This window comes from Perognathus longimembris, chromosome 28 (assembly GCF_023159225.1).
Source record: "Perognathus longimembris pacificus isolate PPM17 chromosome 28, ASM2315922v1, whole genome shotgun sequence".
NCBI lineage: Eukaryota > Metazoa > Chordata > Mammalia > Rodentia > Heteromyidae > Perognathus > Perognathus longimembris.
In genome coordinates, this window is record NC_063188.1 from 106301262 (window position 1) to 106318634 (window position 17373).

The 17373-nt window shown below is 41.6% G+C and overlaps 1 protein-coding gene across 7 annotated transcripts; it reads left to right on the forward strand.

The window, feature by feature from the left end:
* Positions 1-18: 18 nt before the first annotated feature.
* Positions 19-16602, forward strand: Trappc2 (trafficking protein particle complex subunit 2). Of its 7 annotated transcripts, XM_048336937.1 has the most exons (7): positions 63-117; positions 4012-4140; positions 8027-8099; positions 8668-8779; positions 13679-13823; positions 14362-14447; positions 16417-16602. In XM_048336937.1, exons 4-7 carry the CDS (start codon positions 8687-8689, stop codon positions 16513-16515), a joined length of 423 nt encoding a protein of 140 aa, XP_048192894.1. In that variant the 5' UTR covers positions 63-117; positions 4012-4140; positions 8027-8099; positions 8668-8686; the 3' UTR covers positions 16516-16602. The 7 variants fall into 7 exon arrangements, with proteins under 7 accessions (XP_048192893.1, XP_048192894.1, XP_048192895.1 ...); XM_048336938.1 differs by lacking the exon at positions 4012-4140; XM_048336932.1 differs by lacking the exon at positions 63-117 and having other exon boundaries at positions 3018-4140.
* Positions 16603-17373: the final 771 nt, after the last annotated feature.

The following is a 17373-nucleotide window of genomic DNA, read 5'->3' on the forward strand; positions in this document are numbered from 1 at the left end:
CGCGAGAACCCAGCGCGAGAACTCGCGCGCTCTGCTGGAGAAATCTGGGTTGAAACTGTAGAGCGCGGGTCCCTGTCGCGTCAACGGGGCGGTTCCACCGTCGGCCTTTCACTGCAGGTAGGGGCTGGAACGCGGGGGGAGGGGCGGTCGCTGCGGCACTTAGGGGGACGTCCCAGGCCCCGCGTGACACGGATCTTGCCCGAGTACCTGCGCTCTGCCTCGGAGGGACCAACCCCGCTGGTCCCCGAGCCGGCTGACTCAATCATAGCTCACCTGGCCAATGCACCCTTGCATTTGAACTCAGAAGCCTCCCCTGCCCTCTTGGGGGCTTGGTTCTGCTAGATCAATTCACTGCGGGTGTCTTCCCGTGATGCGATTGCCACTTGGAGCCAAACCTGTTGTGAAATGCAGCCCTGTGCATTGTAGGAAAAAGGTTGAGCGCCCCCCCCCCCCGCGGGCTGCACCTGTTTAAATGTTGTACCGCCGTGTGCAGGTGTAAACCCCCCAAATGTCTCCAGGCATTGCCTGATCTCCTCTGGGAGGCAAAAAGCCCACCACTCTTGCCTAAATTTTATAGCTCCGTGGTATGCCGTGAGAAAGATAAAAGGTGAAGCAGGGGCTTCAAGAGGCAAAAATCTAATTACAAAAGGAACGAAATGACTCAGAAGGTATGATGAATTGGAAAGTAGTTAAGATGCATGGTAGGTTGGGAAGAGTTTAGACCAAATGAGAGGTGAATGAAGGTAGAAATGATGGAGGACATATCTGTGGGAAAAAAATGTGATTCATCAGTGCCTTACGATTTGGATGGGGAGTGAAAAAGTAAAACATCTCAACAAGGGGAAACAGAGCAAAGGAATACAGAAGTCAGGAACCGCTTGAGGAGATTCTGTCCTGGATACAATGTATCCTTTGAGAACTAAACTGAATCAAGATCAGCTGTGTGCATAGCATCTCACAGCACAATGAGTTTTGATCTTTTGCTATGAATTTAAGAGACAGTGAGAGTAATAGACTTCATAGGAGGTGAAAACTCCTAGGTTTTTGTTGGAAATAGTTGTGGAAGAGGCACTGAGTTGGACAATAAATGGATAAGGGTTGAACACACAACCAGGGAAAGAACATTATCAGTTTGAAGAGAGAATAGTAATTTTGGAGTAGAAGTGATCAAAAAGAGTTTGGGAGAAAAAAATCAACCAGACAGTTCTAACAGAGATGAATAATAAAATTAAGAAGTGACATGTGGACCACAAGAGTCTTTTTCAAATACTAGGACAGGATCCTGTAGCTAAGATGGGTGGAATAATGATGAAATTATTTCAAAAAGAGAATACATTGTAAATGCTGTTAATTAAGCATCCATACTTGAAGACACACTCTCTCCCACCCACATCTTTGGTCCTGAAGTTCAGTAGAGTTACTAAAATGTTACCCTCATAGCAGCATAAACTCACTTGAGGGGAAGGGGAATGTTGCTTACAATATTAACAGGCAATTTTGCCATTACAGACCTATGAAAACATTCGTACATAGACATGCCCTATGCCCCACTAGGCCCCATCTAGGAAATAACTGAAACCACTGCTGCCTGGGCATAGGCAGTTCCTTTGTAGAGGTTGTAAAGATATTAGCTATAAAAATGGATGATGTTAGAAGTGGGATGTAGAAAGTTGTTTAGGTTGCCTTACCTGCCACTTAAAATTCGCAAGTTGGAAAGGACTTGTAAGTTCATTGAGTTCATTCTCCTACTCTGGCACTGGTGGTTTTCTATCTGACCACTACACATTTTTGAGTTCCTAGTAATTTCAAATGAACAGCCTTGGGCTTGGCATATGGAACAGTTCTAAGTCTGTCTGGTACCAAGCTACCAAACACTTGGCCCTCACGTAGGTAGTGTGCTCCAAACCCATAACAACATGAGTAATTGATCACAGCTGTTTATTGCTAGACCACATTTTATATCCGATTCTTTCTCAGCACCAGGTCTGGTAGTCATTACCAGGTGTTTAGAAGTTTCCCAAGAGAAGGAACCCTCTGTCATCCCTAGTCAAATCCCTTTTCTATTAGATATCATGTTGTTTCCCCACCCAATGAAAAGTCCTTTCTCCCCTTAGTTTAACACAATTCATTTTGTCAGGTGTTTCTTATTTCCAGAGCACCTCTAGCCTAGATCCTGCCCTTCCCCTATCACACACAGTTTAGTGATATTGATCCTTTTAAAATGCGATGTCTCCCATCTGAGTATCTTCCCCAAAGACGATATTATTGAAGAGGATATGGACATTTTCCCGACTTTGCTGGGACATGGTCTTTCTTTTAATATAGCCTAATTTTTAAGTTTTTTTAACTTATCAATCATTTACACTACATTAAAATTTGGGGGTTTATTTAGATGAATTGCTCTTAAGGAAGTCTTTCCTCCTGCTATTATTGTGAAGTTGATTTTTTTTTTAATTTTGGTCAGTCATAGGGCTTGAACTCAGGTTCTAGGCTCTTGCTCAAGGCTAGCACTCTACCACTTTAAGCCACAGCTCCACTTCCAGTTTTCAGGTAGTTAGTTGGAGGTAAGAATCTCACAAACTTTCCCCCCCAGGCTGGCTTTGAACCATGATACTCAGATCTCTGCCTCTTGAGTAGCATGAGCCACCAGTGCCAGGCTCAGTTGTTTGTTTTCCTGACTCAAGTACAGGACTCATTTTGTCTCCTATTAAGGTACATCTTATTAATCCACCTAGCTCTCCTAGCCTTAGAGATTTTACCCACTCCTAACTTTTGCCTTAGCGTTATCTTTGAACATGGCAAATTGTCTTCATCCAAGTTAATAATTCAATTCTAGGTGTGCAGGTAGCATACACCTTTAATTCAAGAGCTGCAGGCCAGCCTGGGCTGCCTAGCAAAACCCTGTCTCAAAAAGCAAAACAAACAAAACCACGTTACTGATTGTGCTGAGATGGACTAGGTTAAGGTCAATTTCAAAGCCTCCCTAGAGATACTGGGCTATAAATTGACTACATAGAACACCCAGTGTTCTTTTGAGTATTGACACTCAGGCCAGCTCTAAGTCATCCTTATTCTGCACATAAGTGCCCAGTGGGCTCCTGGCACTGTTGTAGCTCTGAGAATACCACAGTGAACAGATAAACAGTGTGTCTGCTCTCAGAGCATCATTCTTGGCAAGATCATTTTGCTATCACCCAGGCTAAAAGTCTTCAGTTTGTTCCTAGGTATTTACCAAAATACCACAGAAAGTAATTTACTGACTACTATATTCCCCTTCCAAAACAGAAAAGGTTTGGCCTGGCTTGTTCTCAGCATAAATACAGTATGAATAACAGTGATCTAGCCCACTTTTTTTTAGTAATTTATATTAAATGAGTTTATCTATAATAAAACTTCCTGGTGTTATATCGGACCCCAAACTGTCATTTACATATTTATTTTGATGTTTTAGTCTCTCTGAATGTATCCAGTTATAGACTAGGAGATAACCCATTTTCCTGTTTCTGAAAATAATAGCATTCGCTTCTTTAAGGGTATGGCCCTTTTCTGTGCCTAAGTTACATTTGTTAATCCATGCTTTATAATTTGCCAGAACCTGAAGGCTTGAATTTATTGAAATGGCTAGATATGTTTAAATGTACTTATTTTGATGAATTGTACTGCACCTAAACTGATTTCTTCTAGGTCTGCTGTTTAGAAGTCATTCTTAAGAGAAAGTGGAAGGAACCAGATCTGTATCCTGTTATTTTCATGCATACCAAGTGCTTGCTACAGTTGACCTTTCTCCCTTGCTTTTCCTGGTGATCACCTAAAAAGGAATTTGTTTTCTTTCCTATACTTACACACTTTAATCCTACAGGCTTGGCTCTTCTGATGCTAGCCTCCCAGATTGCCGGGCCCTGTTTATGTTTGTGACCAGAGGTCTACTTCCTACACTGTTTATTGCTTCATGTGTAAGACAGAGAGCTCCTTATCTCACCAAGTTGATTTTTGTTTTCTCCCTCTCAAAAGAAGTCCAAGTCACCCTTGTGACACCAAGGGACAGTGATGGCCAGCTGCTGTTTTCACAAGTGAGAGTCCCGGCTTCCTTCTGCCAGCCACCAAGTCTTCTCCTTGCCACTGCAGAACTCTTTTTCACAGGTATCTTAACACACTGCAGTAGCTTGGCACCAACATGCTATGAACCACCTGAACAGTCTTCCTCATCAGTTCCAGACACGCACTCCTGTAACCTCTCAGCACGGAGCTTTCAGAAGGTTCTTTTCAGCACTAGAGCAACTTAATGCTGCAATCTTCCTCCTCGTACCTGCCTCCCAGTAGCTCAGGCAGATTCTCCTTGTTCTCACCGCAGCCCTCTGGCTGCAGTTCCTTCTGCAAACAGTAAGCAGGGGAGGTATGGGTGCTACAAAATAACACAGCCCTGTTCTTTTCCACAGTGTCATCCTCCTCTTGCTGCAGCTATTTTCTAATGGCCAACGTGCATTTAGACTCATAGCCCTGGAGGTGAACTCCCTTTTGTCCAACATTAATTTATTACCTTAGAGTTCTAGAGAAGACGTCTCATGTCTTGTTGGACTAAACTCAGGCTATCCTCAGGGCCGTGTGCCTTTCAGAAGCCCTGGAGAGAATCTGTTTACTTCTATTTTCCAGCGTCAAGAGGCCACCTACATTCCTTCATGTGTCCCCTTCATTTATTTTCAGAGCCAGCAAGGTTGCATCTTTGTGACTATTCCCCTGTAAGCCACACTTCTCCCTGACTTTCCTCTGCCGCTTCTTCCTTCCATGTTGTGTGGGGTTTTTTTTTAGACAGGGATTCCCTATATAGTCTATGTTGATATGAAGACAAACTCAAGGTTTGTCTCAGTCTCCTGAGTTCTGGGGTTCCAGGCATGAACCAACTTGCCTGGCTCCTTCCTTCCATTTTCAGTGTCATCTGTGACCACATTTGTCTTACTTAGATGATCCAGGATATTCTCGCTACCTTGAGCTGATGAGCAGCTTTAATTCCATCTGCAACCTTAATTCCGCTCTGCCAGGAACCTCAACATATGCACAGGTTCCACGCAATAGCCTGTGGACATCTCAAGAGAGGGGCCTTATTGATTCAACAGGGAGTCATTTAATTATTTATTACTAATTAGGTTTGTTATTAAAGTAACTACTCAATTTGGGATCATGGGTTTAGAGCTGTACTGTCCTCTCTGTACTGTAGTAACCAGCAATGAGTGGCCATTTAGGATTAAGTCAATGAGAATGAAAAATCATTGTACATTTCAGGTGCTTAGTGGGCCCTACTATTGTACAGTGTGTGTAAAACACATTTTCATACTTGCAGAAAGTTCATATAGTAGATAGCAAAGGCGTGTATCACCACTGCCCAAGGCCCAGGGTGTGGGAAGCCTACAAGCAATTGCTAAATGATTATAGGCATTCCCTTCCAGAGATAGTGGAGTTCTTTTCTCCTAGGATTTTCACTTCTTCCACTTCACCTGTCAAGTTTGCTTTCACAGAATAAGTGGAGAGTTACAGCCCTTCCTGCTTCTTCAGCTCTTTACAAAATCAAGGTTTTGGCAGCTCTAGACAAGGGCAGACTATATATAAAGAAAGCTCTGTCTCATTCGCCCAGCCAGGTGGTTTGTAACAAAACCCCTGTGCATCTGTCTTTCAGTTCCCTTTTTGTCTGTCTTCACACTTTAGTTAAGCACTGTGCATTTCTCTCATTTGTGGGTTCCATAAAGGGACACGTATGGGGGGTGGCATATGGGTTATTTTCCTTTTGCATGTGTCTTCTGTCGCTGCTTCTGCTGCTGCTTAATTGTCTGTGCCGAAGAAAGCCTTTCCCTTGGTAAACACTAGCCCTGAACCTATTCCAGCAAGAATTCATGATTCATGATATCATTGTTTACTCGGTTCAAATTTCCAATTCCCTTCCCTCCTGTCATCACTTTTCTCTGGAGAATTATTGCTAATTCTCCTAGTTTTGCCTAGCTTTTGTGTCATTCTTGGTTGTGTTTCTTATCCAGTATGACTATAAGGATCTTTCTTTCCTTCCTCTTCCCTTCTTCCTTCCTCTCTCCCTCTCCCTCCCCACCCCTTCCCCTTTCCTTTCTGTTCTGTCTCTTTGTCTTTATTTTCCTTTTTCTTCCCATATTGGGGTTTGAATTCCAGGCCTCTCATTCTCTTTTGGCTTTTTTGCCCATAACTGGTTGTCTATCTCTTGAGTCATGCCTCCCACTTCAGGCTTTTTGGAAGTTAACTGACTTGTCTCACAGATTGGTCTGATGGAGCTAGCTCTGAACCTCAATCCTTAGATCTCAGCCTCCTCAATTACTAGGATTATAGATGTGGACCACTGGTATCCAACTTCTTTTCTTTCTTTTTTAAAAAAAAATCCCCTTACATGGCCAAACATTTTGTTAGTCATATGACTTGAACTCAGGGCCTGGGAGCTGTCCTTGAGCTCTTTTTGCACAAGGCTAGCACTATACCACTTGGAGCCACAGATCCATTTCCAATTTTCTGGTGGTTAATTGGGGGTAAGAGTCTCACAAACTTTCCTTCCCAGGCTGGCTTGATCCATGATCCTCAGATCTCAGCCTCCTGAGTAGCTAGGATTACAGGAGTGAGCCACCAGCACCTGCTCAGTCAATAATCATTTTTGCTTTGTAGGCCAAATGGCCTCTATTGTAACTACTCCTCTTGGCCACGAAAGAGTGAAAGCAGCCTTAGAGTAGTAAGAGGCTGCTCCCCACAAGTGCAGTGCGCGGGCCTCTTCCCCAAATAGCATTTTAAATGTTCTTTCATCATACCAAAGCAGTCTCCCCTCCCATCTACCTTTTCTTCCACAGTCACAGCCTCTTCTAGTTCAAGATACAAGTTCCTTTTGTGCATGATTTCTTTCATTAAATGTTTCATGCATTCAGAAATCCATTTCAGGTTCTTTGGATTTTGTTGCATTTTCGTTGTGAGTTAGAAGAAAGCCCAATGAGGTTTGTTGGGTCCTAGACTAAAATTGCCTCTGATCTCTAGGATCACTGGTCATTTCCAGCGAACTAGATTTCCACCCTACTTGCCTAGTTAATAGTCACATCCTAACATGCATTATTCTTTCTTGTTATTCTAGATTAACACTTACTGTGAGCTAGACACCAAGCTTTACATGCATCTGATTGTATAATAATCTTCCCAAGTACAATAAAGTAGCCACACTGCTGTCTCTATGTGCAAAAGGGGAAATGGACGTGGGAGATTAAGGACTGCTGGTGGTCACATTACTAGTAAGACTTCAAGACTCTTTTGCTAAAAATACAAATGTAAATCTGAGCCCTCATCCATCTGTCTCCCCATCTGCCAATTCAGCTTTTGATGATATGTGTTCAAAGCCATGGGATCACTGCTTTTCGCCTACTTTCTTTCTTTGGTCAACCTGTTAGGCCTAGTTCCAAGACCCTTCAATTGTTGTTCTATTTCGATTATCTCTTCTCTCTTTCTCTCTCTCTCTCTGTCTCTCTCACCCTCTCCCTCTCTCTCTCTCTCTCACCCTCTCCCTCTCTCTCTCTCACCCTCTCCCTCTCTCTCTCTCTCTCTCTCTCTTCTTGCTGTGTGTGCGCACTTGCACGCGTGTGCACACATGTGCACACAGGCACAGGTCCTGGGGCTTGAACTCAAGGCCTGAGCACTGATCCTGAGCTTTTTATGCTCTACTACTTGAGTCATAGCTCCACTCCCAGATTTTTGATGGTTAATTGCAGGTAAGAGTCTCATGGACTTTCCTGTCTGAGCTGGCATTGAACTAGGATTGTCAGATCTCAGCCTCCTGAGTAGCTAAGATTACAGGCATGAGCCACCAGTGCCCAGTTAGATTTTTTTTTCTTTTGGTAGTTAATTGTAGGGCCTTGGCATTGTCTCTTAGCTTTTAAGTACTGGAGTTTTAATTCAGAATCTGGGACTTGCTAGGTAGACATTTGACCACTAGAGCCAAGGGAATGAATGCATTCCCCACCTCTTTTGCTTTTTTGTGTTTTAGGTAGAGTCTTACATCCTTGCCCAGGATCAACCTCAGACATCTACTTTCGCCTCTTGTGTAGCTGGGATTACAGGTTTGTACCACCATGCTAACTGCTAAGACTGACTTCAAACTGTGATCCTCCTTATTTCTGCCTCCTAAATAATTGCTATTGTAGACATGAGCCATCATCCCTGCCTTACAGTTTGTTTTTACTTTGCTCTGAAGGATGCCTCCTGGAAATTGCCAAGGCAAACTCTTTTGCCTTTCTATTGTACTTAACTAACCAACACTTCCTATTAATCTTTCTATGTGGTAATGCTAATGCTAGCTAGTCCCATTTAAATTAAGCTTAACTTACTCTATCAGAAACATGGGGATCCTTGAGCTGAATGTTCCAAACTTTGGGATCGATCATGAGAATATTATCTTTATGATTTCATGTTGGAGATGCTCCAATTTCCCTCTGACAGTAGAGTACTTATTATACTTACTTTATATGGTCCAAAAGCAATAGCTATAAAGAATATACTGGAAAGCCTGCCAAGCTCGTGAAGATACCAAGAAGATATGGGTATCTTCTTTCTAAATTTGCTATCAGTAAATTTTGGATTTCAGTATTGAGTGCTAAAACAACGTGCGTTATTTTTTCATTTAATTAGGAACCATACATTGAAGAGAATGTCTGGAAGCTTCTACTTTGTAATTGTTGGCCACCATGATAATCCAGTTTTTGAAATGGAATTTTTGCCAGCTGGGAAAGCAGAATCCAAGGTGCGTATGAAACCTTAAATTTCATAAGATTTTTTTTTTTGCTGTTGTAATGATACCTTGTAAAAGTTTTTAAAACCGGAAAGGTTCCAGACAGATGACACAATTGAAGCCCAATCCAGTTAAATTCTCTCTCGAGTCCCATAGACTGAGAGAAGCTACCCAGGGAATGTCTTTGGAGTCAACTTTAATTCAGCACAGTGTAGCAGGGACTAACTGGCATGGTGTCAAGATCTCTTTCCCACCATATTCAGTTGATTGTGTCACACACCATGAAATTTTGCTTCTTGAGTGGAAAAACATTCCACCTATAGTGGGATTACAAGAACCATCATTGACACCTTAAAATCCCTCTAAGTCTATCTTGGTTCATTAAATCATATTTTTCACCCAGATAGACATTGATCAATTTATACATGAAAGGATTAAAAGAGACTCCCTACTCCTCGTTGTATGGGCACTGTGTCAATAGCACCTTGTTTTCAGTGGTTTCTGCAGTGGTGCTGGGCTGGGTGGTACCAACATGTATAGAAAACCTTGAAGGAAGTATAAGAGGTGCTGAACCCTTCTCTTCCCTCTCCCTCACAATTTTCTTATGTCTAGAATGGTTCCAGAGAAATAGCTTGGTCCCTACCTTTGAGAGTAAACTGTCATCGCTTCTTGAAAACAGCTCAGTCCTTTCCATCTGTTTGTACTAGTGCATGTTTCTAATAAGTTGCTGGCAAGTATGGTATGTTTCCTTCAACTTCTACAAGTAGGCTTTAATGTCCTTTATATAATGTGTTATTTATTTAAGTTATTTAAGTTATTGTCCTTTACCTAATGTGTTATTTATTTATTCAATCTAAGTATGTAATTTGAAGTGAAAGATGTTTTACAACCATTTCAGTCTTACTACAAAAATACAGTAGAGATTATGTGTGTGTGTGGTGTGTGTGTGTGTGTGTGTGTGTGTGTGTGTGTATGTGTGTGTGCCCTGGTACTAGGGTTTAACTCAGGGCCTTGTGCTTTTGCTTATGGTTTGCTCCAGCTGTACTACTTGAGCCGTGCTTCCAATCTGACATTTTGTTGGTGAACTGGAGATACATGCTTATGGAAACACTGTACTAAAATCTTTTGTTTTGCTGGGCACCAATGGTTCATGCCTGTAATCCTAATTACTCATGAAGCTGAGATCTAAGGGTTGTGGTCCAAAGCCAGCTGGGCATAAGTCCACAAGCCTCTTATCTCCATATAACTATCAGAAAGACAGAAATGGAGTTGTGGCTCAAGTGTAAAGCATCAGCCTTGGGCAAAAAAGCTCAAGGACAGCACCCATGCTCTGCGTTCAAACCCCAGGATGAGAACCAAGAGAAAAAGTAAAACAGAAAACCAAAAGACAACTTTGTTTTGAAGTCTCTCTTTTGCAGCAGTTGCATTGGGAGCATTACTACTGATTCCATTCCTGTGCACCCCAGAGGTGTTTGTGGCAAAAACAGCACTTAAAAAAACACTTGATATGACTTCTTTTTCTTGCTACCACTCATCTTCTGAAAGCATTTCTACAGTTTTCTCGCAGTGCCTTAAAGGTGGTCACTAGTGTAAAGTCGTAGAAAACACTGCTGTGGGCCAGAAACAAAGTACATCCATTTCTCTAAGGATTCCGTTAACCTTGTCATGGCAACATGAATAAAGTAAACATACTTTAGCTGTGTAAGGGACCCCAGAGCAACTGGCAGCTTTCCCCTGCCTAGTCAGGGGAACAGTCTCTTCAGCAAGAACTATCTATCACTTTCCTATGGCTGTTGTAAAAAAAGTACTAAAATCTGACTAGTGTAGAACAGCAGAAATGTATTGTCTTCAGGGGCAGATATTTGGAGTCAGTGTTGGCAGGCGATGCCTCATCTGAGGGTTGTCTGCAGTCTTCCATTTGAATGATATCTCCAGCTCTTTTGGCTTTCAGTGCTTTTTGAATAGGGTCTCACTTTTTGCTCTGACTCGACTACTGTCTCCCTACTTAAGCTTATTTTAATGCATTTCTTACTGTTGTTATAAGTGATGCACAGAGGGGTTACAATTACATAAGTCAGATAAAGAATACGTTTCTCTTTGATGAATATCACCTCCTCTGCTTTCTCCTAGTTTTTTTAAAAAAATTATTTTATTGTCAAATTGATGTACAGAGAGGTTACAGTTTCATACGTTAGGCCTTGGGTACATTTCTTGTACTGTTTGTTACCTCCTCCCTCATTCCCCCTCCCCTTTTCCCTCTCTCCCCCCCATGAGTTGTTCAGTTGTTTTACACCAAATGGTTTGCAAGTATTGCTTTTGGAGTCGTTTGTCTTTTTACCCTGTGTCTCTCAATTTCAGTATTCCCTTTCAGTTTCCTAGTTCTAATACCAGTATATACAGTTTCCATTGTACTCAGAAGAGATACAGTGATATTGCAGGGACAACCACAGGAAGGGGATACAAGAGGATCATCAACAATAGAAGCTACGGTTTCACATGGCATGTTGAAAGTAATTACAGCAGTGATGTAACAGTCGTTTCCATAACATGGAGTTCATTTCACATAGCATCATCTTATGTGTTCATAGTTTTCCCCTAGTTTTTCCCTCCCATCCCCACCCACAAGTTGTAGAGTTAATTTTCAGCATCATGTCTGCTGAGCACCACTTCTGTATTTGTTCACCCTTTGTCCTTCTGTTTCTATGCCCTCTTACCCTCCAGAAGATAGATAAATGAACAAACAAGACAAAAGGAAAAGAAAACACAAACAGCAACAAAGGGAAACGTCGTCTTGTTTTTATTTCATGGAGTTCATTTTGATAAAGATTATTTGATATGATCAGATGCATATAGGTATTGCACCTTTTTGTGCCTCTCCTAAGAATATCCTCTTTTGGTCTCATTGTGTTTGAATGCCTAGAGACCTGTATAATTTATCATGTCCTCATGTATTTTCTTTTTAACCATACAGTGTGTTTACTTGTAGATTTATAGGCACATTTTAGCTATCACAAATGTGGGAAACCATGCAATCTATGTTTCTCTGGGTCTGGCTTACGTTGTATTTAAGCTTCTTGTATAGCAAGGATGGCAACTTTTTATTGGTTGAGGTGAAGTTTCATGAAGTAGTTTTGCTCAGTCTTCAAATTGAAATCCTCCTGTCTTCCACCTCTAGAGTATCTAGAATTACTGGTATGAGTCTCTATACCTGGCTTAAATCTCCCATTTGTATGGGAACACCAATTAATTATTGGAATATTCCAGTATGATCTTATCTTTTTTTTTTTTGCCAGTCCTGGGCCTTGGACTCAGGGCTTGAGCACTGTCCCTGGCTTCTTTTTGCTCAAGGCTAGCACTCTACCACTTGAGCCACAGCGCCACTTTTGGCCATTTTCTGTATATGTGGTACTGGGGAATCGAACCCAGGGCTTCATGTATACGAGGCTAGCACTCTTGCCACTAGGCCATATTCCCAGCCCTATGACCTCATCTTATCCAATCTGCAGTGACTCTTTCCCACTAAGGCTGCATTCAGAGGTACTGGGACTTTGGATTTCAGTGTATGAATTTTGGGGAGGACACCATTCAATCATAACAGGTATTCGTTGAAATTTTCTTCCTTTTTCATTCTCTTTCTTTCTTTCCTTCCTTCTTACTTTTTCTTTTTCTTTCTTTCTTTTGATGTTAGTACTGGGGCTTGAGCTCGGGGCCTCATTCTAGCTCAGCTTTTTCACTCATAGTTGGTGCTCTACCATTTGAGCCACAGCTCCAGTTCTGGCTGTTTGCTGTCTAATTAAAAATAGCAGTCATATGGCTTTTCTGGCCAGGCTGCCTTCGAACCACTGGTTGTCCCAAATGACTGCTCATGACCGAAGCTGAGTTGAGCCTGGTGGCCTCCCATGATTCCCCGATCTTCATGCCATTTATGTTCTGTCCATCTGAAAGAGGCCTGTAGTGAGTGACCACAAGTTTCAGCCCACATGTCTGCTTTTCTGGCGCTACTCCCAGGAAGCCCGATTCTCCTTGCTGGCTCTGGCCCTTGCCTTGAATGGCACCACTCATCCTTACCTTCTCCTTTGCCACCTACGTGGCCTGAAGGGGTCTCTAATCCCCATCCACTCAGGGCCTGTTCTATGCCTGTTCTCTCCTAAATATAGTATTTTCTCACATGTATAAATGGTTACAGGATATAGTAACTTCCTTGGAACACGCAAAAACATAATTTTCAGTATAGTTTTTTAAAACCAGTTCTGGAACTGGAACTCAGAGCCTCAATCTCTTGCTCAGCTTTTCTCTTTCTTTTTTGTGTCCCATTTATGATGCACTCTGCCACTTGAGCTACACCTCCACTTCCAGCTTTTTGCTGGTTAATTAGAAATAAAAGTCTTGCCGACTTATCTGCCTAGGTGGAATGAGCCTTGATCCTCAGAGCTCAGCCTTCTGAGTAGCTAGGAGTATAGATGTGAGCCACTGGTGCTTGATCTTAAGATAGTGTTTTGAACATAACTCACTTTCTGTTCTTTTTGAGTTTTAGATATCAGTTCACACTATGAAAACCATAAAGCCTTTATGTCTCCTGATATGTAGAGTTTTTCCTCACTAGAAAAACATCTATAGGGCTGGGGATATAGCCTAGTGGCAAGAGTGCCTGCCTCGGATACACGAGGCCCTAGGTTCGATTCCCCAGCACCACATATACAGAAAACGGCCAGAAGCGGCGCTGTGGCTCAAGTGGCAGAGTGCTAGCCTTGAGCGAGAAGAAGCCAGGGACAGTGCTCAGGCCCTGAGTCCAAGGCCCAGGACTGGCCAAAAAAAAAAAAAAGAAAAGAAAATCATCTATAGAATTTATAGAATGAGTTGTTGTAATCTGAGGTCATCTGGAAATGTTTGTTGCTGTCCTCTGTCATTCAGGACGATCATCGCCATCTGAACCAGTTTATAGCTCACGCTGCACTTGACCTTGTGGATGAAAACATGTGGCTTTCAAACAACATGTATTTGAAAACGGTGGACAAATTCAATGAGTGGTTTGTGTCAGCATTTGTCACTGCAGGACATATCCTTCCTTTAGTAGGAAATAGGCTTACGTAAAAGGTTGGGTTAGCAAACGAAGAGCATGGAACAGGGCTGAGATGTAGCTCAGTGGCAAGCCAACTTCAAACCGTGATCCTCAAATCGCAGCCTCCTGTGTAGCTAGGATTACAGGCATGAGCCACCAGTGCCAGGCTTTATATCTGCTTTCTAACTTTATTTTTTGGCCATTTGAATTTTCATGCTTGCTAGGCAGGTGGCTCTGCTCTTCAGCTGTGCCCCTAGCTTTGTTTTCTATCTTGAAAGATTACATTCTAAGATGAAACTAATTGTCTTTAAGCCCAGTTTATGTGTTCAACTCTCCCATTGCAAAATACTACATATGAGTAATTTGAAGAACCACTTCTGACTCATAAACATTCCTGCCAGAGCTAGCTTCAAACTGCTATCCTCACATTTCAGCCTCGTGGGTAGCTAGGAGTGCAGGCCTGCGCCACCAGCCTGGCTAAGTGATTACTTTTAATTTTAAATTTTGAATAAAGAGTATGCCTTAATTATTTCACATATGAGATTTATTATGCTTCATGACATAAGACAAGAAGATGGAATAAAGAACTTCTTTACTGATGTCTATGATTTATACATAAAGGTATGGTATCGTGTATAATTTTTTAAAGTCTGATTGTAACAAGGGATTCTAGCTTTGACAGGCAACTGCCCTGTTTAAGCATATCTCTTAAGCTTCAGTTTTCATTTTAGACTAGCTTTCACCCAGTTATAACTAGTTCTGCCAATTTTCCCAGTGGGGAAGTATTCACTGCCAAGTCAAATTGTATTCAGAAAAACAGTCATGGTAGTGAGTTTTAGGTTATTGTGAAGGTAAGTCCATGTCATTCTTCTCCTTTGGTTAAGAGACTAGACTTTATTAGAGATTTCTAAAGAGAGCAAGGAAGTAGTTAGTCTACCTTAGTGAAAATGCTTTAAATCCTTTTCTATTGACTTGACAAATAAGTTGCAGTTTACAAATAACATTTAGTGATGACTATAGATCACACACTAGTAGGAAGTGGGTTTTTTGTGTGTGTTTGTGGTTTTGTTGGTGGTGTATTTGACACTACTGGGGCTTGAACTCTGTCTCACTCTCTTGCATAGCTAGTTTGCTTGAGGCTACTACTCTACCACTTGAGCTACACCTCCACTCCCAGCTTTTTGCTGGTTAAATGGAGATGATTTGTCTTCCCAGGCTGGCTTCAAACCATCATCATTAGTTCTCAGCCTCCTGAGAAACTAAGATTATAGGTGAGAGCCACCAGTGCCTAGCAGGAAGTGATTCTTTTATCACCTACCCATTCGAAGACATTGGTGCCACCTGTTTGGTTTTTTAAAATATATATTAAATTGACAAATGAAGTAGTAATAGGATGCCATAGTTAGTGCCAACCGCGGTATGTTCGTAAGTATGGTCTATATTTAGACTTGAGGTAAAGCACAATAACAAAATTGGATATTCAGTATTTCTAGTCAAAGGTGTCAAATATTTTTTCTCACGTACTATCATATACTTACTATATCAGCTAAGGAACTGTTATTTAGCCCTGTGTTGGAATACTAAAGACACAGATAAAAAGCTATCATACAAGGTAATACATTTCTATAATCATAGCACTCAGGAGCTGAGACAGGAGTATCTATAATTCAAGGTCAATCTGGGCTATTCAGTTGGACTGTCTCAAAAAAGTCACATTAGAAGTTACTTTCTGGGCACAGATGGCTCACACCTGTAATCCTAGTTAATCAGGAGACTGAGATCTGAGGATCACGGTTCAAAGCCAGCCCAAGCAGGTAAATATACGAGACTTTTCAGTTCACCACCAAAAAGCCCTAAGTGGAATGGCTCAACTGATAAAGTGCTAGCCTCCAGTGAAAAAGCTAAAGGCAAGTGTGAGGCCCTGAATTCAAGCCCTAGTACTTAATACATAGTACATAATAAAGTATACAAATAAGTTACTAAGTAGCAGTATGGTGTAACTGTTTAATTCTAAATGTATGTCAGGTTTTACATTTGTTTATGTAGTTCAAAAGGTTTGACACTCAATCCATATATTTTCATGAATACATTAGAGTAGTATTTAATATAAGGGTGAATTTGCACAGGCAATACTTGTCACACCACTATTAGTATTGCCATAGGTACTTCTCAAAACTGAAGCACCATGAGAAAAATTCCCTTAAGGAGATGTGTTTCACAATGGAACATTTTCAATGAAACTTAAAAATGAAATCCTCAGGGCTGGGGATGTAGCCTAGTGGCAAGAGTGCCTGCCTTGGATACACGAGGCCCTAGGTTCGATTCCCCAGCACCACATATACAGAAAACGGCCAGAAGCGGTGCTGTGGCTCAAGTGGCAGAGTGCTAGTCTTGAGCGGGAAGAAGCCAGGGACAGTGCTCAGGCCCTGAGTCCAAGGCCCAGGACTGGCCAAAAAAAAAAAAAAAAAAAATGAAATCCTCAGACTTTGTCTTACTTTTGAAATTTAAAGATATAGTTTCCTTTTAAGGAATTGTGATTTGTCATCCTTTTTGCTTTGATAAGTGCACTAATATTCTCTTCTTTTCCTAGTTTGCTATGAATCCATTTTATGAGCCCAATTCTCCTATTCGGTCAAGTGCCTTTGACAGAAAAGTTCAATTTCTTGGGAAGAAGCACCTCTTAAGCTGAGTGCAAAAAAATCTGATGTCATCACAATGGAGAATGCTCAGGAATGTGTGCATTGTGAGTAAATTTATTAAACAACTTGGGAAACTCGTCGCTGACTATCTAAACGTAATATAATTTCTTTAATATGCTAAAATAGTAGTTTCATGTTGACTATCAGTATTAATATGCTTGTAGTGTTATTTATGATGTGTTTTTTTTTGCCAGTCCTGGGTTTGGACTCAGAGCCTGAGCACTGTCTCTGGCTTCTTTTTGCTCAAGGATACTCCTCTGCTGCTTGAGCCACAGCGCCACTTCTGGCCATTTTCTATATATGTGGTGTTGGGGAATCGAACCCAGGGCTTCATGTATACGAGGCAAGCACTCTTGCCACTAGGCCATATTCCCAGCCCCTGTTTATTAATAATTTTGAAAATTTTATTTCAAAAACAGACTAAGCTTTTGACTTTGATTCAGGTGGCTTGATCTTGATGTAACAAATCAAAAACAAATATCCTCAAGATTTAGTAGATTTTATACTAAAAGATATTGCAGAAGTAAGCCGGGTACTGGTGGCTCACACCTCTAAGCCTAGCTACTCAGGAGGCTGAGATCTGAGGATTGCAGTTCAAAGCCAGCTCAGGCAAGAAAGTCCATGAGACTCATCCCAATTAATTCCCCTCTCCCCCAAATAAAGCTGGAGAAACTGTGGCTCAAGTGGTAGAGTGCTAATCTTGAACACAAAACTTGAGGAATAGCGCCCAGGTCCTGAGTTCAAGGCCCAGCAGTACCACACACATGCACCCCAAGAGTCTGCAGAAGTCATTGAAAATGATAGCTTATACTTTGACTTATTTATGTGTGTATATATATATATATATA

Excerpts from the sequence above, each read along its gene's own strand:
- Trappc2 (XM_048336932.1), top strand. The coding sequence starts at position 3,906 with ATGTTTGTGACCAGAGGTCTACTTCCTACACTGTTTATTGCTTCATGT. Across the intron at positions 8,100-8,667 it reads TTGTGTAGCTGGGATTACAG|GAACCATACATTGAAGAGAA; the intron begins GTTTGTACCACC and ends TCATTTAATTAG. Across the intron at positions 13,824-14,361 it reads AGCATTTGTCACTGCAGGAC|ATATGAGATTTATTATGCTT; the intron begins ATATCCTTCCTT and ends TAATTATTTCAC.